This window comes from Procambarus clarkii, chromosome 42 (genome assembly GCF_040958095.1).
Source record: "Procambarus clarkii isolate CNS0578487 chromosome 42, FALCON_Pclarkii_2.0, whole genome shotgun sequence".
Taxonomy (NCBI): Eukaryota; Metazoa; Arthropoda; class Malacostraca; order Decapoda; family Cambaridae; genus Procambarus; species Procambarus clarkii.
In genome coordinates, this window is record NC_091191.1 from 24,384,275 (window position 1) to 24,412,125 (window position 27,851).

Here is a 27,851-nt window from a genome sequence, read left to right on the forward strand (position 1 = left end):
CAGTGAGACAGTCACTGTCACGTTAAGGTCAGACCGCAAGGGACAAGGAAAGTCCTCCTAACATGAATGACAGGCTTTAGGACAGGTGCTCATGGTTGTAATTACGAGTTCTTGATCTTTCTTGATGTTTAATAGCCGTCAGAGTTAACCATGAGATGAATTTAATTAGTAAAACCTCTTGTTAGTGCGAGGCGCCATAGTCGTGTACACCAGGCGAGCGAGAGGGCCGTCAGGGAATGGCTTGGGAGTTCAGAGTCGAAATGAACAGTAGACAGTTAGTGAATGGAATATACAAGGAGGCCGAACACATCCTCTTTAATATGATAGAAAATAGTTCAAGAGGACATCAGTAGAAGCTCGAAATAAAAATGAGTCATACATTTACCTGAATTTACCTGAGAGTCACCATCTCTCTATTAGCCCCGACGAGGACAGGAATCCGGCGACTTGTTCGATCACCTCATTTTCCCCTGATAATTATATTTAGCAGAATATTGATCTACACCAGTGTCTTGGCATTTACGGCTTCTGCGGGTAGGCGGTTTCACGGTTTTTTAACCGTATGAGTGAAAACGCATCTCCTGTTTTTAGTCATATATAATTGTGGCTTGCTGAGTTTGAAACCTTTGCTCCTCGTGTGTGTCGTATCTGACCTTTTAGGGAAGTGGTCTGGATCAGTATTTTACTGATTCAGTATTCTAAGTTTTATTGAGATCCGCCCTCTCATGCCTGGTATGCAGTGTTGTTAACCCTGTGGCCCCTCAACCATTCCTGGTACGAGAGACCACTTAATTCTGGAATGATTTTTGTCGCTCGGTGTTGAACGTCCTCTAAAGCAGCTGTGTCTTTCTGAAGATGAGGTCTCCATGTGTCGATGCAGTTGACGATGAGTCCCAATCACGTGGCTGAAGATATCATGACCAAACCACACATCAGAAGATGGAGAAACAACGACATTTCGGTCCGTCCTGGACCATTATCACGTCAAAACGTCGACGTTTCTCCATCATTTGATGTGCGGTTTGGTCATCATGGATACAGTAGTCCAGGCGGGGGCGCGCCAGTGATTTATTCAGTAGAATAACTATTTATTTTCTTAGAAGTCCAAGGTTCGTTTGACTATTTCTAGGGTTTGGTTCGCTTTGTTTTTTTTCTGTAGCTCCCACTTGATGTGCTCACATGTCCCTACACTATACTTTACAGTCTATACATATCACATCACTGTCACTGCACTATTATTTACAGACACCACAGTCACATCACTTTCACTACACTATACTTTACAGTCACTACAGATCACATCACTCACTTCACTACACCTTACAATCACTACAGATAACATCACTGACTTCACTGTCACTACACTATACTTTACAGTCACTACAGATCATATCACTCACTTCAATGTCATTACACTATACCTTACATCCCCTCCCCCCTCCCCCCCCCCTTGATGTGTTGTTTTCAATGACTCGTTGGTTCCGACGCCAAGGTCATTTTCTTCTTCAGTCTGCTGCAACATAATGTTGCTAATTGTGACGTGAATTGTTATACCCCCTTGCAAGGTCTTGCATTTTGCAGTCCCCGTGGCACAATGGTAAAGAACTCGCCCGGCGCTTAGCGAGCGATTTGGTCTCTGTTCGTATCTTGGCCGGGGAGGATTGACTGGGCGCCAATCCTTAATTATTGCTTCTGTTCACCCAGCAATGAACGGGTACCTGGTTGTTAAACGATTTGGTGGGTAATATTCCGGGGAAAATTAGAATTTAAAAACCTGCCCTGAAACGCTATGCGTGCTAGTGACTTTACAAAAATGTAAGAACTCTTGTATATAAATGAATAATTAAATTAAATTATCGATATTTACAGGCATTTGCCACACTTCCGGCCATTTGTGGAGTTTATATAGATATTTTTGTAAGGCCTTAATATTATTTTCACTTCCCATGTTACCATAAATCTTAGTGTCATCTGCAAATTTGATGATGTTAGTAATATTCTCATCTATGTCATTGATATAAATGACAAAAATGTTTAGCCCAAAATGTACCCCTCAGGCACCCCGGCCACTCACCACATTCCTCCAGTAAGATTGATTTTCCACTTAAGATGAGGCATTGCTTCCTTTGTTTTAAACATTGTTTTATCCATTCCAATGTTCTCCCATTTATTCCCTGTGGCTGTAGCTTCCTTGCCAGTCTTTCATGTGGAACGTTATTAAATTACGCATCAGGAAAATTAGAAAAGACTATGATACTACATCTACTGAATATTCTTTGTCTGAAAAGCTGAATTATTGGAAATAAGTATAAAAAATGTATGAAAATACTGGTGCCCAGCACGAGGTCAACAAATTAAATGCATTGAAAGAGGAAATCGTGGAACCAACCTGTAAAGTCAGACACGACAAAGAACTGGGACATCAGTAAAGCTGAAACAAACGCACCAAGCACAGGAGGGATAGGAGGCTGCACATGCAAGGCTAGACTTCACCTCCCCGTGATCACTGCTGGGTACGGGCCACACACAACTAATGGAGGTGGATGAGCTAGGGCAGGCGAGGAAGGGAGGGAGCAACTGGTGTCAGGAACATGGATGGTCGCAGGGGAGGAGTAGGGAAGGTGTGTACTTGTGACTCGCAGGGGAGGGGTAGGGAAGGTGTGTAATTGGGACTCGCAGGGGAGGGGTAGGGAAGGTGTGTACTTGTACTCTCAGGGGAGGGGTAGGGAAGGTGTGTACTTGTACTCTCAGGGGAGGGGTAGGGAAGGTGTGTACTTGTACTCTCAGGGGAGGGGTAGGGAAGGTGTGTACTTGTACTCGCAGGGGAGGGGTAGGGAAGGTGTGTACTTGGGACTCACAGGGGAGGGGTAGGGAAGGTGTGTACTTGGGACTCTCGCTGGCACTGCTCGCTTCACACCACTTTGGTTCCCTCACATAATAGCACTATTAAAGACACTTTAACTATATCATTACATTATACGCGACGAGCACCACAAAGTAACACTTCATGTTCAGTCGCCCAGGAACAACACTGGAGAGTTAGCAACGTTTTCAATGAGCAAGTTATACACAGACTCCAGAAGTTTACCCACCACTGTGTGTGTGTGTGTGTGTGTTTGTGTGTGTGTGTGTACTCACCTATTTGTGCTTGCGGGGGTTGAGCTTTGGTTCTTTGGTCCCGCCTCTCAACAAATCAGTCAACTGGTGTACAGATTCCTGAGCCTACTGGGCTCTATCATATCTACATTTGAAACTGTGTATGGAGTCAGCCTCCACCACATCACTTCCTAGTGCATTCCATTTACTAACTACTCTGACACTGAAAAAGTTCTTTCTAACGTCTCTGTGGCTCATTTGGGTACTCAGCTTCCACCTGTGTCCCCTTGTTCGCGTCCCACCGGTGTTGAATAGTTCATCCTTGTTTACCCAGTCGATTCCTCTGAGGATTTTGTAGGTTGTGATCATGTCTCCCCTTACTCTTCTGTCTTCCAGTGTCGTAAGGTGCATTTCCCGCAGCCTTTCCTCATAACTCATGCCTCTTAGTTCTGGGACTAGTCTAGTAGCATACCTTTGGACTTTTTCCAGCTTCGTCTTGTGCTTGACAAGGTACGGGCTCCATGCTGGGGCCGCATACTCCAGGATTGGTCTTACATATGTGGTGTACAAGATTCTGAATGATTCCTTACACAGGTTCCTGAACGCCGTTCTGATGTTAGCCAGCCTCGCATATGCCGCAGACGTTATTCTCTTTATGTGAGCTTCAGGAGACAGGTTTGGTGTGATATCAACTCCTAGATCTTTCTCTCTGTTTCATTAAGTACTTCATCTCCTATTCTGTATCCTGTGGCTGGCCTCCTGCTTCCACTGCCTAGTTTCATTACTTTGCATTTACTCGGGTTGAACTTTAACAGCCATTTGTTGGACCATTCACTCAGTCTATCCAGGTCATCTTCTAGCCTCCTACTATTATCCTCTGTTTCAATCCTCCTCATAATTTTTGCATCGTCGGCAAACATTGAGAGGAACGAATCTATACCCACTGGGAGATCATTTACATATACCACAAACAGTATAGGTCCAAGGACTGACCCCCTGCGGGACTCCACTTGTGACGTCTTGCCAATCTGAGACCTCACCCCTCACACAGACTCGTTGTCTCCTGTTGCTTAGGTACTCCTCTATCCACCGAAGTACCTTCCCTTTCACTCCAGCCTGCATCTCCATCTTTAGCACTAGCCTCTTGTGTGGCACTGTGTCAAAGGCTTTCTGACTATCCAAAAATATGCAGTCTGCCCACTCTTCTCTTTCTTGCCTTATTTTTGTTGCCTGATCGTAGAATTCAAGTAACCCTGTGAGGCAGGACCTGCCATCCCTGAACCCATGTTGATGCTGTGTTACAAAGTTCCTTCGCTCCAGATGCTCCACTAGTTTTTTTCGCACAATCTTCTCCATCAGCTTGCATGGTATGCAAGTTAAGGACACTGGCCTGTAGTTCAGTGCCTCCTGTCTATCCCCTTTCTTGTATATCGGGACTACGTTAGCTGCTTTCCAAATATCTGGCAGTTCCCCTGTTGCCAGTGATTTGTTATACACTATGGAGAGTGGTAGGCACAGTTCTCCTGCTCCTTCCTTTAGAACCCAAGGGGAGATTCCATCTGGGCCTATAGCCTTCGTCACGTCCAACTCTAGTAAACACTTCCTTACTTCCCCACTGGTAATCTCAAACTCATCCAGGGGTTCCTGGTTAGCTATTCCCTCACTTACCTCTGGAATTTCTCCTTGCTCTAAGGTGAAGACCTCCTGGAATTTCTTATTCAATTCCTCACACACTTCCTTGTCATTTGTAGTGAATCCTTCCGCCCCTATCCTTAATTTCATAACCTGTTCCTTTACTGTTGTTTTTCCTCCTAATGTGGCTATGCAACAATTTAGGCTGAGTCTTTGCCTTGCTTGCGATGTCATTTTCGTATTGTCCTTCTGCCTCTCTTCTCATCCTGACATATTCATTCCTGGCATTCTGGTATCTTTCTCTGCTCTCCAGAGTCCTGTTATTCCTATAGTTTCTCCATGCCCTTTTACTTTGCTGCTTAGCTAGCCTACATCTCTGATTAAACCATGGGTTTCTAATTTTCATTTCTCTGTTTTCCTTTTGGACTGGGACAAACTTGTTTGCTGCGTCCTTGCACTTCTGCGTGATGTAATCCATCATATCTTGGGCCGTCTTTCCCCTGAGCTCTGTTTCCCATGCTATATCTGTTAGGAATTTTCTTATCCCCTCATAGTTTCCCTTTCGGTATGCTAACCTTTTGGTTTCGGTATCCCTCCTCGAGTTCAATAACCCTTCTTCAATCAAGTACTCAAACACCAGTACACTGTGGTCGCTCATTCCTACTGGGGCCTCAAAACCGATTTCTCTTATGTCAGAGTCATTCAGAGTGAAGACTAGGTCGAGTCTCGCTGGTTCGTCATTGCCTCTCATCCTTGTGGGTTCTCCGACATGCTTGGTTAAAAAGTTGCTTGTCACCACCTCCAATAATTTGGCTCTCCACGTATCTTCGCCTCCATGCGGTTCCTTGTTCTCCCAATCAATCTTTCCGTGATTGAAGTCGCCCATTATGAGCAAGTGGGATCTATTTCTATAGGCAGCAGAGGCTGCCCTCTCATTTATAGTGTTAACTGCCATGTTATTGTTTTCATACTCTTGACTGGGTCTTCTGTCATTTGGTGGAGGGTTGTATATTACTGCTACTACTATTCTTGGTCCTCCCATTGTTATGGTGCCTGCTATGTAGTCTCTGAACTCCTCACAGCCCGGGATGGCCATCTCCTTAAAACTCCATTCTTTTCTCATGAGTAGGGCCACTCCGCCTCCTCCCCTACATTCCCTCTCTTTCCTTATTACTGTGTACTCCTGGGGAAACACGGCCTTCGTTATGATTCCAGAGAGTTTTGTTTCAGTGAGTCCGATTACATCTGGGTTAACTTCTTGTGCTCTTTCCCTTAGTTCACTTGTCTTGCTTGTGATCCCATCTATGTTCGAGTATATCACCCTGAAACTGACTCTCTTCTGTTTCTTCTCTGGGGGGGGGGGACCTTTGGGATCTGGGGTGAGTGGGAGCTGGGGGGACCTGGCACGGGGAGATTGGTGGAGGAGGGAGGGCTTGGGGTGGTGGGGGAGAGGGGGAGGGTACAGTTGGTGGGTAAGAGGGGGAGGGTACAGGGAGTGGGAAAGAGGGGGAGGGTAGGGGGGGGAGAGGGAGAGGGTTGGGGGGAGAGTAAGAGGGGGAGGGTTGGTGGGGGTGAGAGAGGGAGGGTTGGGGAAGCATGGGGGGAGGAGAGGCTGTGGGGGATAGGGGAGATGGGGGGGCTTGGGGGAGGAGAAAAGGGTGGAGGGCTTGGGGGGCGTGGGGGAAAAGGGAGGGCTGAGGTGGGTGAGGAAGAGGGGAGGGCTTTGGGGAGTGGGGGAGAGGGGAAGACTTAGGTGGGGTGGGGGAGAGTGGGGGACTTAGGGGGGAGGGGGGGAAGGGAGGGCTTGGGGGTGGGAGAGACGGGAAGGTATGTGGGAAAGGGAGGGCTTGGGGGATGGGGGAGAAGGGAGGTCCTGGGGAGAGGGGTGAGGGGGAGAAGGGGGGTGAGTGGGGGGAGGGGGGTGAGTGGGAGGAGGGGGGTGGGTGGGGGGAGGGTGCCCTAGGTGGGTACTTAGTGGGGGGCTGACAGGGGATGGGGCAGGTTGGGTGTCTGTTGGGTAGAATGTGGGGGTGGTGCCCCAATCCCTGTGGCTGTTGCACTGTTTGAGGAGGGTTCTCCACTTCCCTCTGGGATTGTAGACTTCCCCTCTGTGTGTGTGTGTGTGTGTGTGTGTGTGTGTGTGTGTGTGTGTGTGTGTGTGTGTGTGTGTGTGTGTGTGTGTGTGTGTGTGTGTGTGTGTGTGTGTGCGTATGTGTGTGTGTGTGTGTGTGTGTGTGTGTGTGTGTGTGTGTGTGTGTGTGTGTGTGTGTGTGTGTGTGTGTGTGTGTGTGTGTGTGTGTGTGTGTGTGCGTATGTGTGTGTGTGTGTGTGTGTGTGTGTGTGTGTGTGTGTGTGTGTGTGTGTGTGTGTGTGTGTGTGTGTGTGTGTACTCTCCTAGTTGTGCTTGCGGGGGTTGAGCTCTGGCTCTTTGGTCCCGCCTCTCAACCGTCAATCAACAGGTGTACAGGTTCCTGAGCCTATTGGGCTCTATCATATCTACACTTGAAACTGTGTATGGAGTCAGCCTCCAGCACATTGCTTCCTAATGCATTCCATTTGTCAACCACTCTGACACTAAAAAAGTTCTTTCTAATATCTTTGTGGCTCATTTGGGCACTCAGTTTCCACCTGTGTCCCCTAGTGCGTGTGCCCCTTGTGTTAAATAGCCTGTCTTTATCAACGTTTGTGTGTGTGTGTGTGTGTGTGTGTGTGTGTGTGTGTGTGTGTGTGTGTGTGTGTGTGTGTGTGTGTGTGTATGTGTGTGTGTGTGTGTGTGTGTGTGTGTGTGTGTGTGTGTGTGTGTGTGTGTGTGTGTGTGTGTGTGTGTGTGTGTGTGTCTGTCTGTCTGTCTGTATGTTTGTCTCTCTCTCTCTCTCTCTCTCTCTCTCTCTCTCTCTCTCTCTCTCTCTCTCTCTCTCTCTCTCTCTCTCTCTCTCTCTCTCTCTCTCTCTCTCTCTCTCTCTCTCTCTCTCTCTCTCTCTCTCTCTCTCCCTCTCTCTCTCTCTCTCTCTCTCTCTCTCTCTCTCTCTCTCTCTCTCTCTCTCTCTCTCTCTCTCTCTCTCTCTCTCTCTCTCTCTCTCTCTCTCTCTCTCTCTCATGACATCTGATCACCAACCTTTGCCCGGCCAGGTGAGGACAAAGATGGTGACGGAGGCGCTGCTGGGGGTGGTGCTGCTGGTGCTGCTGGCTCTAGTGCTCAACAGGAGACCCAAAGGTCTTCCTCCAGGTGCGTAAGACTCATGTGAGGATGTTAAGGTAAGATATGTACAGACTTGTGATTGTCAGAAGTGGAATGTGAACTGAAGACTCCATAATTACAGACAAAAGGTTGTACAGTAAACAGTTTACTAAATTTAACGTATGTGAGAATAGTTCAGAAATATGGCAGATGTATTTATTATTATTCTCTTTTTTCTCGTCTTTCCGTCGAATATTTATAAAGATTTGAACCGTTTGATGGTGTGTTGGCGTGTGTGTGTGTGTGTGTGTGTGTGTGTGTGTGTGTGTGTGTGTGTGTGTGTGTGTGTGTGTGTGTGTACTCACCAAATTGTGCTTGCGGGTGTTGAGCTTTGGCACTTTGGTCCCGCCTCTCAACCGTCAATCAACTGGTGTACAGATTCCTGAGCCTATTGGGCTCTATCATATCTACATTTGAAACTGTGTATGGAGTCAGCCTCCACCACATCACTGCCTAATGCATTCCATCCGTTAACTACTCTGACACTGAAAAAATTCTTTCTAACGTCTCTGTGGCTCATGTGGGTACTCAGTTTCCACCTGTGTCCCCTTGTTCGCGTCCCACCAGTGTTGAATAGTTTATCCTTGTTTACCCGGTCGATTCCTCTGAGGATTTTGTAGGTTGTGATCATGTCTCCCCTTACTCTTCTGTTTTCCAGTGTCGTAAGGCGCATTTCCCGCAGCCTTTCCTCGTAACTCATGCCTTTTAGTTCTGGGACTAGACTAGTGGCATACCTTTGGACTTTTTCCAGCTTCGTCTTGTGCTTGACAAGGTACGGGCTCCATGCTGCGGCCGCATACTCCAGGATTGGTCTTACATATATGGGGTACAAGATTCTGAATGATTCCTTACACACGTTCCTGAACGCTGTTCTGATGTTAGCCAGCCTCGCATATGCCGCAGACGTTATTCTCTTTATGTGGGCTTCAGGAGACAGGTTTGGTGTGATATCAACTCCTAGATCTTTCTCTCTGTCCGTTTCATTAAGTACTTCATCTCCTATTCTGTATCCTGTGTCTGGCCTCCTGTTTCCACTGCCTCATTACTTTGCATTTACTCGGGTTGAACTTCAACAGCCATTTGTTGGACCATTCACTCAGTCTGTCTAGGTCATCTTGTAGCCTCCTACTATCGTCCTCAGTTTCAATCCTCCTCATAATTTTTGCGTCATCGGCAAACATTGAGAGAAACGATTCTATACCCTCTGGGAGATCATTTACATATATCAGAAACAGTATAGGTCCAAGGACTGACCCCTGCGGGACTCCTCTCGTAACGTCTCGCCAATCTGAGACCTCACCCCTCACACTGACTCGTTGTCTCCTGTTGCTTAGGTACTCCTGTATCCAACGGAGTACCTTGCCCTTTCACTCCAGCCTGCATCTCCAGCTTTTTCACTAGCCTCTTGTGTGGGACTGTATCAAAGGCTTTCTGACAATCCAAAAATATGCAGTCTGCCCACCCTTCTCTTTCTTGCCTTATTTTCGTTACCTGGTCGTTTGAATTCAAGTAACCCTGTGAGGCAGGACCTGCCATCCCTGAATCCATGTTGGTGCTGTGTTACAAAGTTCTTTCGCTCCAGGTGCTCCACTAGCATTCTTCGCACAATCTTCTCCATCAGCTTGCATGGTATGCAGGTTAGGGACACTGACCTGTAATTCAGTGCCTCTTGTCTATCCCCTCTCTTTTATATCAGGACTACATTAGCTGTTTTCCAAATTTCTGGCAGTTCCCCTGTTGCCAGAGATTTGTTATACACTATGGAGAGTGGTAGGCACAGTTCTTCTGCTCCTTCCATTAGTATCCAAGGGGAGATTCCATCTGGGCCTATAGCCTTTGTCACATCCAACTCTAGTAAACCCTTCCTTACTTCCCCGCTGGCAATCTCAAACTCTTCCAGTGGTTCCTGGTTAGCTATTTCCTCTCTTATCTCTGGGATTTCTCCTTGCTCTAAGGTGAAGACCTCTTGGAATTTGTTATTCAGTTCCTCACACACTTCCTTGTCGTTTGTAGTGAATCCTTCCGCCCCTATCCTTAATTTCATAACCTGTTCCTTTACTGTTGTTTTTCTCCTGATGTGGCTATGCAGCAATTTAGGCTGAGTCTTTGCCTTGCTTGCGATGTCGTTTTCGTATTGTCTTTCTGCCTCTCTTCTCATCCTGACATATTCATTCCTGGCATTCTGGTATCTTTCTCTGCTCTCCAGTGTCCTGTTATTCGTATAGTTTCTCCATGCCCTTTTACTTTGCTGCTTAGCTAGCTTACATCTATGATTAAACCATGGGTTTCTCATCTTCATTTCACTGTTTTCCTTTTGGACTGGGACAAACTTGTTTGCTGCATCCTTGCACTTTTGCGTGATGTAGTCCATCATATCTTGGGCCGTCTTTTCCTTGAGCTCTGTTTCCCATGCTATATCTGTTAGGAATTTTCTTATCTCCTCATAGTTTCCCCTTTCGGTATGCTAACCTTTTGGTTTCGGTATCCCTCCTCGAGTTCAATAACCCTTCTTCAATCAGGTACTTAAACACCAATACACTGTGGTCGCTCATTCCTACTGGGGCCTCAAAACTGATTTCTCTTATGTCAGAGTCGTTCAGGGTGAACACCAGGTCGAGTCTCGCTGGTTCGTCATTTCCTCTCATCCTTATGGGTTCTCTGACATGCTGGGTTAAGAAGTTTCTAATCACCACCTCCAGTAGTTTGACCCTCCACGTATCCTCGCCGCCATGCGGTTCCTTGTTCTCCCAGTCAATCCTTCCGTGATTGAAGTCCCCTATGATGAGCAGGTGTGATCTATTTCTACAGGCAGCAGAGGCTGCCCTCTCAATTATAGTGTTAACTGCCATGTTGTTGTTTTTGTACTCTTGACTGGGTCTTCTGTCATTTGTGTGTGTGTGTGTGTGTGTGTGTGTGTGTGTGTGTGTGTGTGTGTGTGTGTGTGTGTGTGTGTGTGTGTGTGTGTGTGTGTGTGTGTGGGGCAGGTAAATATAGGGAGTGATGTGTGTTGACAGGTGAGTGGGGCTGGCCGGTGCTGGGGGCGCTGATGCCCTCTGGGATCTCCATGGAGGAACACGCCACCAACCTCATGCAGAAGTACGGCGACATTTTCACGTAAGTTTAAGGCAGTGTTTAGTAAATTATGGTCAGTATATCTATATCTGTTTTGTCTATGTTATAAGTACATTGCATTAACATACATTAGTCAGCTTGCAGCAACAGTCGCTACAAATAGAAAGAGATATCTTATCCTCAGATGGCTTAGGCAAGTCGTCCCCCTTCACTGGACCCGAGTTATACAGCGCGAGGTTGGTGAAAGCTTTGGGAGCAAGACTTTGCGGGATGATATACATGCTGATATGTCCTCTCACAGGATGAGTGGCGGTGTCCATTGAACTCGCCCCTCGGGGCAAAAGATTCTTAAAGAATCTTTCTACTCGAGGACCCACGAACAGAAAACGGATCATCACGTCAATTTTGGCAGCCACTACCGTTTTTTAGTAGGACAGTTTTTTGGCCTTAAAGTGTTCGTCAAAATGCGACGTGCTATTTGGAGGACGGGTTAAACCAAGAGAGAGAGAGAGATGAACCATTGGCAAGTGAGGAAGAGCAACAGATTAAACACAAGGATGTGAGGATATACTTATTTAGCATAATAAACAAAACAAGAAAATAAAATGAAATAGACGAGAAGGAAGTAGAAGCCAATTAAAGCCACAACTTCAAAACTAGACATGAGAAGAGGCGTGTAGGTCGGACGTCATTGCATTAGATGACTGACAATTGTAAAAGATACTCTAGGAGCTGAAGCTGGATGCTGCGTGTACAGATAAGTGAGCACACATTCAGGAATATGGAATACAGTGTGATCACACCCCCGAGAGATTATTGCAGTAATGGCTACTAAAATTTGACTAATTCAAATAACTTGTGTTGGTAGGAGCAGTATTGAGGAGACCTGAGAAACAGTACTGAGAGAATGGAGGCAACTTGAGGAATCAGATAAGGAAAAGGAGCTGAGATAAAACATAAAACATAAACATTTACCGGTAAAACATTTGTTTCAGGGAATTCAGCCTAGGTCATTGGGACTACGACCCCCAGGCGCTATTAACTCAGCCGCGAAGCCCCTAAGTCTGTGTGTGTGTGTACCCACCTAATTGTACTCACCTACTTGTGCTTGCGGGGATTGAGCTCTGGCTCTTTGGTCCCGTCTCTCAACTGTCAATCAACAGGTGTACAGGTTCCTGAGCCTAATGGGCTCTATCATATCTACATTTGAAACTGTGTATGGAGTCAGCCTCCACCACATCACTCCCTAATGCATTCCATCTGTTAACTACTCTGACACTGAAAAAGTTCTTTCTAACGTCCCTGTGGCTCATTTGGGTACTCAGTTTCCACCTCTGTCCCTTTGTTCGCGTACCACCAGTGTTAAATAGTTTATCTTTATCTACCCTGTCAATTCCTCGGAGAATTTTGTAGGTAGTGATCATGTCTCCCCCTACTCTTCTGTCTTCTAGTGTCGTGAGGTGCATTTCTCGCCGCCTTTCTTCGTAACTCATGCCTCTTAGTTCTGGGACTAGTTGTGGGAGTTTCTATTTTGCTTTCTCGACTGCAATGCGTACGTCACCAATGTACATGTGGCAGACGCTTCACGAAGCTGTCGGAATCAGGAGAGATAATACGAGAGCAACCGTACAGGGCCTGGGAGCAAGGTCGAGTTAGAGTCCTTGAGGGTCTCTTCTCAGACTAGCCTCACCTGGTCCTGATCCACGTTGGTCGTTGGAATCTCCTCAATGATTTAACACTTTAAGGGACTCCTAGGGTCCTCATCACATTTATAGTTTAGTGACTTATAGGCAACTCGGTGTTGAAGACACCTGGAGCTGAAGGCTTGAGTAATATTGGCAGTATTCAGAAGTGGTTCAACGGAAACACCGCATAAAGCTTAACAGTAGTTTATTTACTAACTTAACCACTAATACACAGGGTGCTTGATTTACTTTAGATTGGCATCAGAAAGGCTATGGGTGCATTAGCGAGACTCTTGACGTCTGGCTAATCGATTCTGATCCACTCCTGGAGAAACACCTAACTTAACACGGTTGACAGCCAATCATTACCACGGCAAACCTAGCTGCCGGTGTGCAAAGGGTTTACAAGAGTTCCAACCGGATACTCGGGTAATGATGATATGCAATAAATAACAAATACACTGTCAATGGGACAGGCAATAACATGCACAATAATAATATCACACAATACTAGATGTGTGGTGTATGTGAAGCTCACATTCACAGACGAGTGAAATGTCGTGATACCACACAGATAAACACGCATACACCGTCGGGTGTCTTCACCTATACCTGTGTCAGGTATGAGAAGGTGAGAACTGTGGTTGATCCCTCAGATCAACACAGACAGACACAATAAAACAATGACAAGATCTTGTACTTACAGGTAGGCTACCTCTCTTATTCATTCACTCACTCAGGCATATTTATGCAAGAACTCGTAGGTGGCCTGACAACTGGTTTCCTCATTATGACTTGAGACCATTGACGACAGGCTTTCCCACAAACCGTATATGACAGGAGGATACTCGCAGAAGGGCGAGCTGTATGTCTACAGACACACGCACACACTCTGGCACTGGCGGTGAGTAAGGGTGGTGACGTCACGTAGTACCGTGAGGCAGGGCGGCTGGTGGCTCAAGGTACCGAGGTACTGACGTACTAGCTACACACTCTGGACAATGGTGGCTGGCAACTGCAGGTTATATGGTTCCATGCAGGTGCACTGTGGTAAAGTCACACACAGGTTACTTAGGCGGCGGCACTGCCTTAGTTCACTTTAGATCACTCGCAGACGATCTCCATTTGTCACCAGGGGTTACCTGATACCAGTCTGTTTCACTCTGGTGATTTGTCACTAGTCTTCTAAACAATATAATCACCGTCGAGATTCCGAGCAAGCGTTGGTATATCGAAAAGACGCTGAGTTTAACTTGACGATGAGGAATAGACAGTGTTCTTCTGTCTATTGGCCGATAGACAGAACAGGACACATCCTCTATGTAAGGGTTCCCTCACGTGAATGCCTTTGCCAGCGGCTGTAGGGCATCTCGTGGTACACAACACAAGGGATTACAATTTGACCAATGGCATTGCAGCAAAAGAGCGGGAACCAATCATATTGATCGTTCCTTGATCAGTAGCAGAGGTGACGTCATGAACACGTCATAGTTGTTATTCTCCATTGCGCTTGTTGAGGCTGACTCCAGAGGTCAGTCGCCTCGCTGGCGTCTCCTCTCCCTCTCTCACACTGGCACCTTCTATGTACTCACTGACCCTTCGTGGCAAGTATGCTTAATTTTCCTGTATCCACTTCCTGCCTGGACATACGGCAGCCTCCATATTATAAATGTATTCCCGGTTATGTGGGCATCCTGGGGACACCCAACATGACAGATTACTATCCAGGGCTTGATCTATCTCTAGTTTCGGGCCAGTGCGTACCCATATCCGCAGCCGGTCTCCAAGGTAAGCAGCCTCTGGTCGATAGGCTAATGTACTCACTGTACTCACTTCCTGCGTAGACATACGGCAGCCTCCATATTATAAATGTATTCCCGGTTATGGGAAAACAGAGATAGGGCTTGTGCACGAAATCGGTGCACTGTGCACTGCAATGAGCCATTCAAGTCAGCTGTGGGATAATCATGAGAGACCATACTCTCACACTAGCCTAGTAGCACATCTTTGAACTTTTTCAAGCTCCGCCTTGTGCTTGACAAGGTACGGGCTCCATGCTGGGGGCCGCATACTCCAGGATTGGTCTTACATATGTGGTATACAAGGTTCTGAATGATTCCTTACACAGGTTCTTGAAGGCAGTTCTAATGTTAGCCAGCCTTGCATAAGCCTCAGATGTTATTCTTTTGATGTGGGCTTCAGGAGATTGGGTTGGTGTGATATCAACTTCTAGATCCTTCTCTCTGTCCGTTTCATGAAGGACTTCATCTCCAATTCTGTATCCTGTGTTTGGCCTCATGATTCCACTGCCTAGTTTCATTACCTTACGTTTACTCGGGTTGAACTTTAGTAGCCATTTGTTGGACCATTCATGCTGTCTGTCTAGGTCATCTTGTAGTCTCATACTGCCTTCCTCGTCTTAATCCTCCTCATAATTTTTGCATCATCATCAGCAAACAATGAGAGGATTATTCTATACCATCTGGAAGATCATTTACATACATAAGAAACAGTATGGGTCCAAGGACTGACCCCTGCGGGACCCCACTGGTGACGTCTCGCCAATCTGATACCTCACCCCACAGAGTGACTCGCTGCCTTCTGTTACTTGGTATTCCCTTATCCAATGGAGTACCTTCCCTTTCACTCCTGCTACATCGCCAGCTTTTACACTAGTCTCTGGTGTGGCACTGTGTCAAAGGCTTTCCAACAGTCCAAAAAAATGCAGTCCGCCCACCCTTCTCTTTCTTGTTTAATCTTTGTCACCTGATCGTAAAATTCTATCAAGCCTGTAAGGCAAGATTTACCCTCCCTGAACCCATGTTGATGGGTTGTCACGAAGTCTCTTCTCTCCAGATGTGTTACTAGGTTTTTTCTCACAATCTTCTCCATCACCTTGCATGGTACACAAGTTAAGGACACTGGCCTGTAGTTCAGTGCCTCTTGTCTGTCACCCATTTTGTATATTGGTACTACATTAGCAGTCTTCCATATTTCTGGTAGGTCCCCCGTTTCCAGTGACCTACTATACACTATGGAGAGTGGTAGGCAAAGTGCTCCTGCACACTCTTTCAATACCCATGGTGAGATTCCATCCGGCCCAACAGCTTTTCTCACATCCAGCTCCAATAGGTGCTTCTTGACCTCATCTCTTGTAATTTCGAACCTATCCAAGGTCACCTGGTTTGCTGCCACCTCTTCTAGCGCCGCGACATCTCCCTGTTCTATTGTAAAGACCTCCTGGAACCTTTTGTTGAGTTCTTCACACACCTCTTTGTCATTCTCTGTGTACCTGTCCTCGCCCACCTTAAGTTTCATCACCTGTTCCTTCACTGTTGTCTTCCTCCTGATGTGACTGTGTAGTAGCTTTGGTTCGGTCTTGGCTTTATTAGCTATATCATTTTCATACCTTTTCTCAGCTGCTCTTCTCACACTGACATACTCGTTCCTGGTTCTCTGGTATCTCTCTCTACTTTCTGGTGTTCTGTTATTACGGAAGTTCCTCCATGCCCTTTTGTTCAGCTCCTTTGCTTTCATACATTCCTTATTAAACCACGGATTCTTCCTTTGCTTCTCTGTTTTTTCCTGTCGGGCTGGGACAAACCTGCTTACAGCCTCCTGACATTTTTGGGTGACATAGTCCATCATGTCTTGTACGGACTTGGTTCCGAGTTCTGTGTCCCAATGTATATCCCATAGGAATTTATTCATTTCCTCATAGTTTCCTTTTCGGTACGCCAGCCCTTTGGTTCCCAGTTCTTTTTTGGGGGTGATAATTCCCAGCTCAACCAGGTACTCAAAGCTCAATACACTATGATCACTCATTCCCAAGGGGGCTTCCAACTTAACTTCCCTTATATCCGACTCATTAAGGGTAAATATCAGATCAAGCAAGGCTGGTTCATCCCCTTCTCTCATTCTTGTCGGTCCCTTGACGTGTTGACTTAGAAAGTTTCTTGTTGCCACATCCAGCAGCTTAGCTCTCCATGTGTCTGGGCCTCCATGTGGGTCTCTGTTCCCCCAATCTATCTTCCCATGGTTGAAGTCTCCCATGATTAGAAGTCTGGATCCGTTCCTGCTAGCCACAGAAGCTGTTCTCTCTATTATATTGATGGTGGCCAAGTTGTTTCTATCATATTCCTGTCTGGGTCTTCTGACATTCGGTGGGGGGTTATATATGACTACTATTATAATTTTCTGTCCTCCAGTTGCTATGGTGCCTGTGTGTGTGTGTGTGTGTGTGTGTGTGTGTGTGTGTGTGTGTGTGTGTGTGTGTGTGTGTGTGTGTGTGTGTGTGTGTGTGTGTGTGTGTGTGTTTGTGCAAGTGCAATTCACCAAGTTGTGCTTGCGGGGGTTGAGGTTCGGCTCTTTACTTCCGCCTGTCAACCATCAGTCAACAAGTGTACACACTACTAAGCCTATTGGGCTCTATCATATCTACACTTAAAACTGTTTATGGAGTCTGCCTCCACCTCATCACTTCCTAATACATTCCATTTATTAATTACTCTGGCACTAAAAAAAATCTTTTTTAATGTCTCTATGGCTCTTATGGGCACTCAATTTCCACCTGTGTTCCCCTAGTGCGTGTGCCCCTTGTGTTAAATAAACTGTCTTTGTCTACCCTATCAATTCCTTTGATAATCTTGTATGTGGTGATCATGTCCCCCCCTCTTCTATCTTTCAGCGTCGTGAGGTTTAATTCCCGTAGTCTCTCCGCATAGTTCAAGCCCCTCAATTTGGGTACTACTCTGGTGGCAAACTTCTGAGCCTTCTCCAGTTTAGTTTTATGCACTCCATGCTCGAGCTGCATACTCCAGAATTGATCTGGCATACGTGGTATGCAAGATTCTGAATGATTCCTTACACAAGTTTCTAAAGGCAGTTTTTATGTTGACCAGCCTTACATATGCCGCTGATGCTCTTGATGTGGGCTTCAGGGGATAGGTCTGGCGTGATATCAACCCCCAGGTTTTTCTTCTCTCTCTCTCTCTCTCTCTCTCTCTCTCTCTCTCTCTCTCTCTCTCTCTCTCTCTCTCTCTCTCTCACTCTCTCTCTCTCTCTCTCTCTCTCTCTCTCTCTCTCTCTCTCTCTCTCTCTCTCTCTCTCTCTCTCTCTCTCTCTCTCTCTCTCTCTCTCTCTCTCTCTCTCTCTCTCTCTCTCTCTAATATTAGAAGAATTTTATCTCCCAAATGATACCCTGTATCTGCCCTTCTGCTCCCTTAACCTATATTCTATCTTCATTGCATTACATTGGCTCGGGTTAAACTCTAACAACCATTTATGGGACCATTTCTTCAGTTTGTCCAGGACTTCTTGAAGACGCATGCTGTCCTGTGTGACATCATGTGTTCCACAACCACACACGTGGTTGAGCTCTGGCTCTTTGATCCCGCCTCTCAACTTTCAATCAATCAACTGATTTTTTTATCACTCACTCACACCCAGGAAACAGCCCGTAGCAGCTGTCTGACATCCAGGTACCTATTTACTGCTAGGTGAACTGGAGCATGAGGGTGTAAGAAGCAATTTTACATTTGTTTGTGTCGCCTCCGGGGATTGAACCCGGAGCCTTAGGACTACGAATCCCGAGTGCTGTCCACTCAGCCGCCAGGCCCTGTGTGTGTGTAATATGTGCACAAACATATTATATGTGTTTGCATATGTGTGTGTGGTAAATAGTTCATTAAAAATATTGATATGATACAAAAAATAGAATTGGAGTAAAGATATTAGACAATTAACGGTTGGCAGGATGAACAACCCAGCGGGTTTTCTTCGTATTGGGGGTGGGGGGGGATGGGGGGTGATGTACATGCTGATATGGTGGTATGTCCACTCACAGGGTGAGTGGCGCTGCCCAATAAACTCACCCTTCAGGGTAAAATAAAAAAAATGACGGATAGAAAGGTGGGGTCCAAGAGCTGGCAGCTCGATCCTGCAGGCACAAATAGGTACAAATACAAAGAGTTGAACATAGAGAGTGGTAGAGTGTGCAGGACAAGCACGTAGCCTCTCTAGAGAGCTATACAAGGGCGAGTCCTTGAGTTAACCCTCCCCCCCCCCCCCCCCCACCCTCGAGAGGGTATGCCAGCCTGTTTGTGTCACAACACTCTGCATCCTCTCTTACTCCTCTCTCACTCTCCCTTCTACCTCTTCCTCTCTCACTCTCCCTTCTACCTCTTCCTCTCTCACTCTCCCCTGCACCTCTCTTTCTGAACAACATAATATAATTCATTCAATTAAATATAAATGAAGTTACTATCCCTAGTTTCCCTAATGGGGAAAAGAAGCACGACCAATATTTCTTCAAATTCATAATTATTCATATTACAAAGACTTTTAAGATCATATTAGCCAGAAACCGCAGACATAATACAGTATTATGCTGTACATGTTGACGCCTCTCTAATGCTGCCCTTAAGTCTATTACAACAAATGACCAACAAAACTGGCCACTACCACCAGCTGCCTAGGAACTGAGCCCCTGTGTGACGCCCATGGATGTAAATGGACAGCGAGAACGGCGTACAGCATCACTGCCAAGTTAAACCTGACGGCTGAGTGGACAACGCTCAGGGATCAATGTCCTAAGGATCCGGGTTCGATCCCCGACGGAATCAAATAGGCAGTTTCTTTAACCCTGATGACCCTGTTACCTACCAGTAGATAGTTACCTAGGAGTTAGACAGCTGCTACGGGCTGTTTCCTGGGAATGTGTGCGTGAAAATTAGGATTAAGAACTTGCCCGAAATGCTATTTATGCTAGTGGCTGTACAAAAATGTAGGAACATGTGGCTAAATATATATATATATATATATATATATATATATATATATATATATATATATATATATATATATATATATATATATATATATATATATATATATATATATATATATATATATATATATATATATATATATATATATATATATATACATATATGCCTAAATAACTCGCAAGCTGAAGTTTATAACTTTTTAACACTCAACCCACCAGGAGACTCGAACCCTGGCCCACAGAGTTGCAGGTACACACTGTATCCACTGCACTATACTTCAAAACCAGAAAGAGAGGTAGGAATTCCGGGGTATTTAACCCACAGAATTCCATTTTCTCGCAGGCAATGAGTTGATGAAGGACATCTGGTGTTCATCGAGCAGCACCTCAACATCCTCACAGAACGACATCACCTCAGCACCGAAACCAGGATAATCAAGAAACTAACAACGTTATATGGAGGACCTATGGCAATTTCACGACCAAGAGACGGCTTCCTAAACCTTGCAGGAATCAACCTCACTGAGGACCAAGTCACTCTCCTAAATCTGGGTATAAACTGTCACATTATGTCCAGACCAAGTGAGATGGCCCAGAAAGTGGAGTTGGAAATCCTGTTGGACGACATATTCGACCTCGAGACACAAAAGAAGGTCACCACCAAAGACACTTTACAAGCAGAACTTATTGCGGAAGGAGGAAAGAATCGAGGCAACTACAGAAGCACCATACTGCCCCCCGAGCTCATATCGGCAGCTAAGAGCCTTCATGAGAACAAGGAGATAGTCGTCAGGAGAGGTGACAAGTCGCCAATATACGTCATTCTTAAAAAAGACGAATATCTGGCGAAAATGAACATCATACTCTCTGACTAAACTAAATTCCAAAGGGTAACGAAGGACACTACAGCCGAATTAAAAGCAAAGGTCAACAAATTGATCGAAACTGTGAACGCCAAGAAATCTGGACTCCACCTGCTAAAGATTATTGGGGAATACAAACCTGGATATGCGTATGGAAATGTCAAGACACATAAGCCTGGAAACCCACTTCGGCCAATCATCAGCCAGATACCCACACCCACGTACAGACTGGCGATGTGACTCAATGGTTTGCTGACTCCTTATGTCCCTTGTGCCTTCAGCCTGAATTCTCCAAAGGAATTTGTTGACTTACTGGGGGGAACACGGGCCACAGGAATAAGAGCCTCGTTGGACGTGGAATCACTGTTTACCAACGTATCTGTGGATGAAACAATCGGGATTATAGCGGACAGAGTGTATCGTGATCCGGCCTGTACTCCTTTTGACATACCAGAAAACATTCTAAGGAAACTACTCCAAGCTTGTACTAAAGAGGCACCCTTCTTGAGCCCGGATGGGCACATGTATACGCAAGTAGATGTGCCTAAATGCCTACAGCGACTGCCCAGACAAGTACAAGAGGAGTGTTGTTAACGCATATGTCGACCGTGCTCTCAGCCACAGCTCAGAATGGAAGCAAGTCGACGAAGAACTCGCAGGGTAAGGTACCTGTAGGGTAAAGCAGGTCCTAGTCAACAACGGCTTCTCCAATGGTTTCGTCGAAGACATCATAAGAAGGAAAGTGAAACGCCATGCAACCTCTGAAGAGACAACTAACACAACACCTATACCCCCTATTAGACTATTTTACAGGAACTTCTTTTCCACAGCTCATAAAACGGAGGAAAGGGTCCTGAAAGATATTGTTAATAGAAACGTTATCCCTACAGACAAAAATCAGAGGATACAACTGACGATTTACTATAAAACCAGAAAAACGGCCAGCCTACTCACGAGAAACTCTCCAGACACAAAGCAGAACGCTTTAAAGGAGACCAACGTCGTCTATGCATTCAAATGCCCTCTTGGGGACTGTAAGCTTCAAAAAAACCAGTATATAGGCAAGACAACAACATCTCTTTCTAGGCGTTTAACGATGCATAAGCAACAGGGCTCCATTAAGGAACATATAATCTCTTCCCACAACCAAACCATCGCCAGAGAAATCCTAGTAAACAACACAGAAATCATCGATAGATACAGCGATAGCAGGCGGCTTGACGTTTGCGAGGCACTACACATTAAAAAGTCAACACCAGCAATCAACAGCCAATTAATGCACAACTATATTCTACCCACCTCAAGACTCCGCTCCAATATAGAAGCATCAAGAAATATGGACCAATAGGCTTTCTACAATCACTTCCATTCAATACCCATTGTTTCGTGTTCTGTCTTCAGCATGTTGGCCGCTGCATCACTAACTGTTCTTGCAGCTCTATATATATATATATATATAAATATAAACCCACGGGGGTTGGGTCACCGTGCTGTACTCCCCTCCTCTGACTTGTAACCTGTTCCCTGCTCAAGTTTTCTGCATCTTCGTACGAGCCTTCCATCTTTTGCTTACCTGCCCCTAGGGTCTTTGATTCAGTTCGATAAAACCAACTCTATCACTATTAAGCGATATAGCAAACTCTATGGAAGGCAATGTTATCCCTATGAATGATAAAAATATATACAGGTGGCGGTTGGGGACTCGAACCATGGTCTTCCTCAACAATTTCCAGCTGATCAAGGAAGCCTTCTCCAGCCCTGACCTGCAGGGCCGACCTGACTTCTACACTTTAGACGCCTTCAGTAGCTTCAAGAAGATCGGTAAAGTTATACCAACGTTTCATCTTCTTATAACGTCGAGAGGAGAACCCCTCTTTCTCGCTCTCCTTATATTACACCGTACCTCCACTCTAGAACTCACCATCGAGAGGTAACTGGTACCTGTGTACCACTTTTAAACAACGGAGTTTACCATGAATTAAGAAAAAAGTATCATATGACATCCCTGAAGCCAATAAAAACAAGATGGTGGGAGCATTAGGGTTTAAAGAGAGACAAAAGGTACTTGTCTCTTTAAAAACAAATGCTCTTACCATCTTGTTTTTATTGGCTTCAGGGATGGCATATGATACTTTTTGTACTTAGTTCATGGTAAACTCCGCTGTGATAGTAAGCTGGGAGAAATCCGATGTTAATTAGGCACGGGTCCTGGCTTCTAAACTAGTGTGTACCGGGGCTATTTGCCCCTAATTCTGTCGCTGCTGTGTCACTGCTAATGTGAGCACTAGTTTGCCTCAGTACACAAACTGTCATATGGTATTTCATTTTATTATATATATATATATATATATATATATATATATATATATATATATATATATATATATATATATATATATATATATATATATATATATATATATATATATATATATATAAATATGTATATATATATATTAGTATATTTTGGTAGCAGTCTTTCCTGTAGACATATATTATTAAATATGACCGAAAAAGTAAGATTAATAATTCTAACACGAATTTTCTCAATCTTTCGTACATTTCTTTTCACTGTTGGAGGTAAATCAAAAATCAATTCTCCAAAATTAATTTTTATTTCTAGTCTGACGCGACACGAGCGCGTTTCGTAAAACTTATTACATTTTCAAAGACTTTAGCTTACAAATACACAACTGAATAGAACTTACGCATCTCCGATTTTATATCTACATTTGAGTGAGGTGGATGGGGTGAGGTGGCATTAATAGGGTATTAATTTCATCAACACAAGACAAAACAAGAGGTGGTATTAATAGGGTATTAATTTCATCAACACAAGACAGAACACGAAACAATGGGTATTGAATAGAAGTGTTTGTAGAAAGCCTATTGGTCCATATTTCTTGATGCTTCTATATTGGAGCGGAGTCTTGAGGTGGGTAGAATATAGTTGTGCATTAATTGGCTGTTGATTGCTGGTGTTGACTTCTTGATGTGTAGTGCCTCGCAAACGTCAAGCCGCCTGCTATCGCTGTATCTATCGATGATTTCTGTGTTGTTTACTAGGATTTCTCTGGCGATGGTTTGGTTGTGGGAAGAGATTATATGTTCCTTAATGGAGCCCTGTTGCTTATGCATCGTTAAACGCCTAGAAAGAGATGTTGTTGTCTTGCCTATATACTGGGTTTTTTGGAGCTTACAGTCCCCAAGTGGGCATTTGAAGGCATAGACGACGTTAGTCTCTTTTAAAGCGTTCTGTTTTGTGTCTGGAGAGTTTCTTATGAGTAGGCTGGCCGTTTTTCTGGTTTTATAGTAAATCGTCAGTTGTATCCTCTGATTTTTGTCTGTAGGGATAACGTTTCTATTAACAATATCTTTCAGGACCCTTTCCTCCATTTTATGAGCTGTGGAAAAGAAGTTCCTGTAAATTAGTCTAATAGGGGGTATAGGTGTTGTGTTAGTTGTCTCTTCAGAGGTTGCATGGCGTTTCACTTTCCTTCTTATGATGTCTTCGACGAAACCATTGGAGAAGCCGTTGTTGACTAGGACCTGCCTTACCCTACAGAGTTCTTCGTCGACTTGCTTCCATTCTGAGCTGTGGCTGAGAGCACGGTCGACATATGCGTTAACAACACTCCTCTTGTACCTGTCTGGGCAGTCGCTGTTGGCATTTAGGCACATTCCTATGTTCGTTTCCTTAGTGTAGACTGCAGTGTGGAAACCTCCGCTCTTTTCCATGACTGTTACATCTAGAAAGGGCAGCTTCCCATCCTTTTCCATCTCGTAAGTGAAACGCACTTCTTTTCCACAGCTCATAAAACGGAGGAAAGAGTCCTGAAAGATATTGTTAATAGAAACGTTATCCCTACAGACAAAAATCAGAGGATACAACTGACGATTTACTATAAAATCAGAAAAACGGCCAGCCTACTCATGAGAAACTCTCCAGACACAAAACAGAACGCATTAAAAGAGACTAACGTCGTCTATGCCTTCAAATGCCCTCTTGGGGACTGTAAGCTCCAAAAAACCCAGTATATAGGCAAGACAACAACATCTCTTTCTAGGCGTTTAACGATGCATAAGCAACAGGGCTCCATTAAGGAACATATAATCTCTTCCCACAACCAAACCATCGCCAGAGAAATCCTAGTAAACAACACAGAAATCATCGATAGATACAGCGATAGCAGGCGGCTTGACGTTTGCGAGGCACTACACATCAATAAGTCAACACCAGCAATCAACAGCCAATTAATGCACAACTATATTCTACCCACCTCAAGACTCCGCTCCAATATAGAAGCATCAAGAAATATGGACCAATAGGTTTTCTACAAAAACTTCTATTCAATACCCATTGTTTCGTGTTCTGTCTTGTGTTGATGAAATTAATACCCTATTAATACCACCTCTTGTTCTGTCTTGTGTTGATGAAATTAGTACCCTATTAATGCCACCTCACCCCATCCTCCTCACTCAAATGTAGATATAAAATTGGAGATGCGTAAGTTCTATTCAGTTGTGTATTTGTAAACTAAAGTCTTTGAAAATGTAATAAGTTTTACGAAACGCGCTCGTGTCGCGTCAGACTAGAAATAAAAATGAATTTTGGAGAATTGATTTTTGATTTACCTCCAACAGTGAAAAGAAATGTACGAAAGATTGAGAAAATTCGTGTTAGAATTATTAATCTTACTTTTTCGGTATATATAATATATATATTTATATATATATATATTATATAATATAATGAACACTAGGGCCGTGATGAGGGTTCGAACCTACTCGAGATTGAACAATGCAGATGTATAGCGACTATAGTGCAACAGCTGCAGCTTGTGTTCATTTGATATATCACGTAATTGTAATTTCTGTGTGTATTACATAAAATATGTTAATATTTATATATATAAATCTTTACTTCGTGCTACATACTCTTACTAATATAATGTGTTGGGGACCAGGCTTGTCCAACAGCACCGGCCTGACGTGGCACAACAACAGGAGGTTCTCCCTGCGTCAGCTCAAGGACCTGGGAATGGGCAAGTCCAGCCTGATGGAGGCCATCCAGAACGAGGCCGAGATGCTGGTAGAGGACTTTGGGAAGCACACAGGGACACCACAACCCATCCCCTGGTCACTCAATGTTGCTATCCTCAATGTTATATGGAAGATTGTCTCAGGTGAGTGGTGGTCTAAGGTGGTATTTTGGGGGAGATTGTAACAAACTAGCTGTTGTAGGCATGACCCAGAATGTTCGAGAAACCACGGGTAGGGACCTGACCCCAAACACATGGTCGCATCCCCGGGCGGGGGCGGGGGGGGGGGTTTGTCGGTGAAAATAACTGCCTCCTTTGTCCACAATTTCGTATAATGAATTATTCCACAATATTCAGTAATTTAGAGACATTACTCTTCATTCAAATTGTATAATATTCCTGTTTATAGTATCAAGAGTATCCTGATTGTTAGAATAATGAGTTAAGTCACCATCAGTGACGTCACGAGCCGGGACTAGACCTCGGCGCGGAACAATTTGGCCGACCTGAGATCACAGGTCATCAGAATTTCCCCGTCCACTATTTCTCAATGGTCAAATAGCCATTTTGTAATCAGGAATAGGCCTTCCCTAAGATGCTTGTGTAATTAACTTCAGTTAAAATAATTCAACCAATCTGGGTCATTCAGTGCAACAGAGGTTAGTTGTTAACTTAAGCCTTGCTAGTAACTTAGAAAAACTAGGCGGAAGAATACTCTGCTCGGGCTCCTGGGTAGAGGAGCATCAGAGAGTAGAGAGTGTGGATCAGGAGCGACAAAGGGAAGGTGGCCACTCCACCTCTCGCCCAAGACCTGCACAAACATATAGCTGGTCGCCTCAAAGTAGAGTGCTATAAGAGTTTGGCATAGGGCAGTTGTTCAACTCATGGCTTTTCACATCAGGGAGTGCTTTGATTTTAGATTTGGTTTAGTTTTGGAATAAACCATTTAGCTATTAAATTGTCTTTTTTATTAATTTCCATTTTATGTAATATGTGTTTTGTCCCGTACCACGTGGATATCTCAGAGGCCGAGTTGAGTTGGTCGCCGATTCTAACACCGAATAAGAATTCATTGTCCCTTTGATTGTTAATTAATTCCACACTTACAGATATCCAATTCATATATTACTAGTGGGGATCAAGCCCCAAAGTTCATTGATTAGCATGATCGATCCAGACCTCGATCATTGCTCAGCGTTACTGGTCTGGTGGTGGCAGCACAAGGCGGATCTAGAGCTTTGCTAGAAGTCGGTTTCTACGACATAAGGTTGTAGAACTTTAAGTCGGTCAATAATCTTAAGTCCACGTGGCGTGGGGTCGGCTCAAGTAAAAGTTTGGGGTCCCTTGGTAGAGAGTTAAAGTAGAATACGGGTACAGAGAGGTGTTAGTGAGGACGAATACCCCCCCCCCCTCTTCCGTGTTTCAAGATAATCCTGCGCGGGTCTTAAGCCTCTGGCTGCCCCGCTATAAGTGTTACTTGTTTCTGTCTTACTTAAGCAATGTATGACTATTTATGACTTGTGTGTTGGTTTCAATAAGATTATGTACAATATTAACAACTTCTGCGATGATAAATCTCAGATGGAAACATTATTTAGTTTGTAACTCTGCACTATGTAAGATAAAGTTCCAGTGGTCTGTCGGATATTTCTCTACAGTGTTGACATTTTCTCTCTCTTTTTCTGGAACTTGTAAGACTATTTCCCATTCACATGTGTATCCAGTCCTGATGTCATTGTTCCCATAAATTATATATATATATATATATATATATATATATATATATATATATATATATATATATATATATATATATATATATATATATATATATATATATATATATATATATATATATATATATGTCGTACCTAGTAGCCAGAACGCACTTCTCAGCCTACTATGCAAGGCCCGATTTGCCTAATAAGCCAAGTTTTCATGAATTAATTGTTTTTCGACTACCTAATCTACCTAACCTAACCTAACTTTTTCGGCTACCACACCGAACCTAACCTATAAAGATAGGTTAGGTTAGGTTAGGTAGGGTTGGTTAGGTTCGGTCATATATCTACGTTAATTTTAACTCCAATAAAAATAAATTGACCTCATTCATAATGAAATGGGTAGCTTTATCATTTCATAAGAAAAAAAATTGAGAAAATATATTAATTCAGGAAAACTTGGCTTATTAGGCAAATCGGGCCTTGCATAGTAGGCTGAGAAGTGCGTTCTGGCTATTAGGTACGACATATATATATATAAATATATATATATATATATATATATATATATATATATATATATATATATATATATATATATATATATATATATATATATATATATATATATATATATATAAGCCTATACTTGCATAAACCACAAGTGAAGATTAACAATCTTTGGACAACACCCACCAGTGGGCCTCGAACCCAG

General features: G+C 44.2%; 1 protein-coding gene across 2 annotated transcripts in view; it reads left to right on the forward strand.

The window, feature by feature from the left end:
* The window catches only part of LOC138373614 (cytochrome P450 2L1-like), a 120,996-nt gene that overhangs the window by 74,230 nt on the left and 18,915 nt on the right, over positions 1–27,851 (forward strand). For both annotated transcript variants that reach the window (XM_069339953.1, XM_069339952.1), the window contains exons 2-5: positions 7,858–7,954; positions 10,981–11,080; positions 22,061–22,194; positions 25,341–25,559. In XM_069339953.1, coding sequence (XP_069196054.1) covers positions 7,858–7,954; positions 10,981–11,080; positions 22,061–22,194; positions 25,341–25,559 — 550 coding nt within the window. The remainder of the gene's footprint in view (positions 1–7,857; positions 7,955–10,980; positions 11,081–22,060; positions 22,195–25,340; positions 25,560–27,851) is intronic.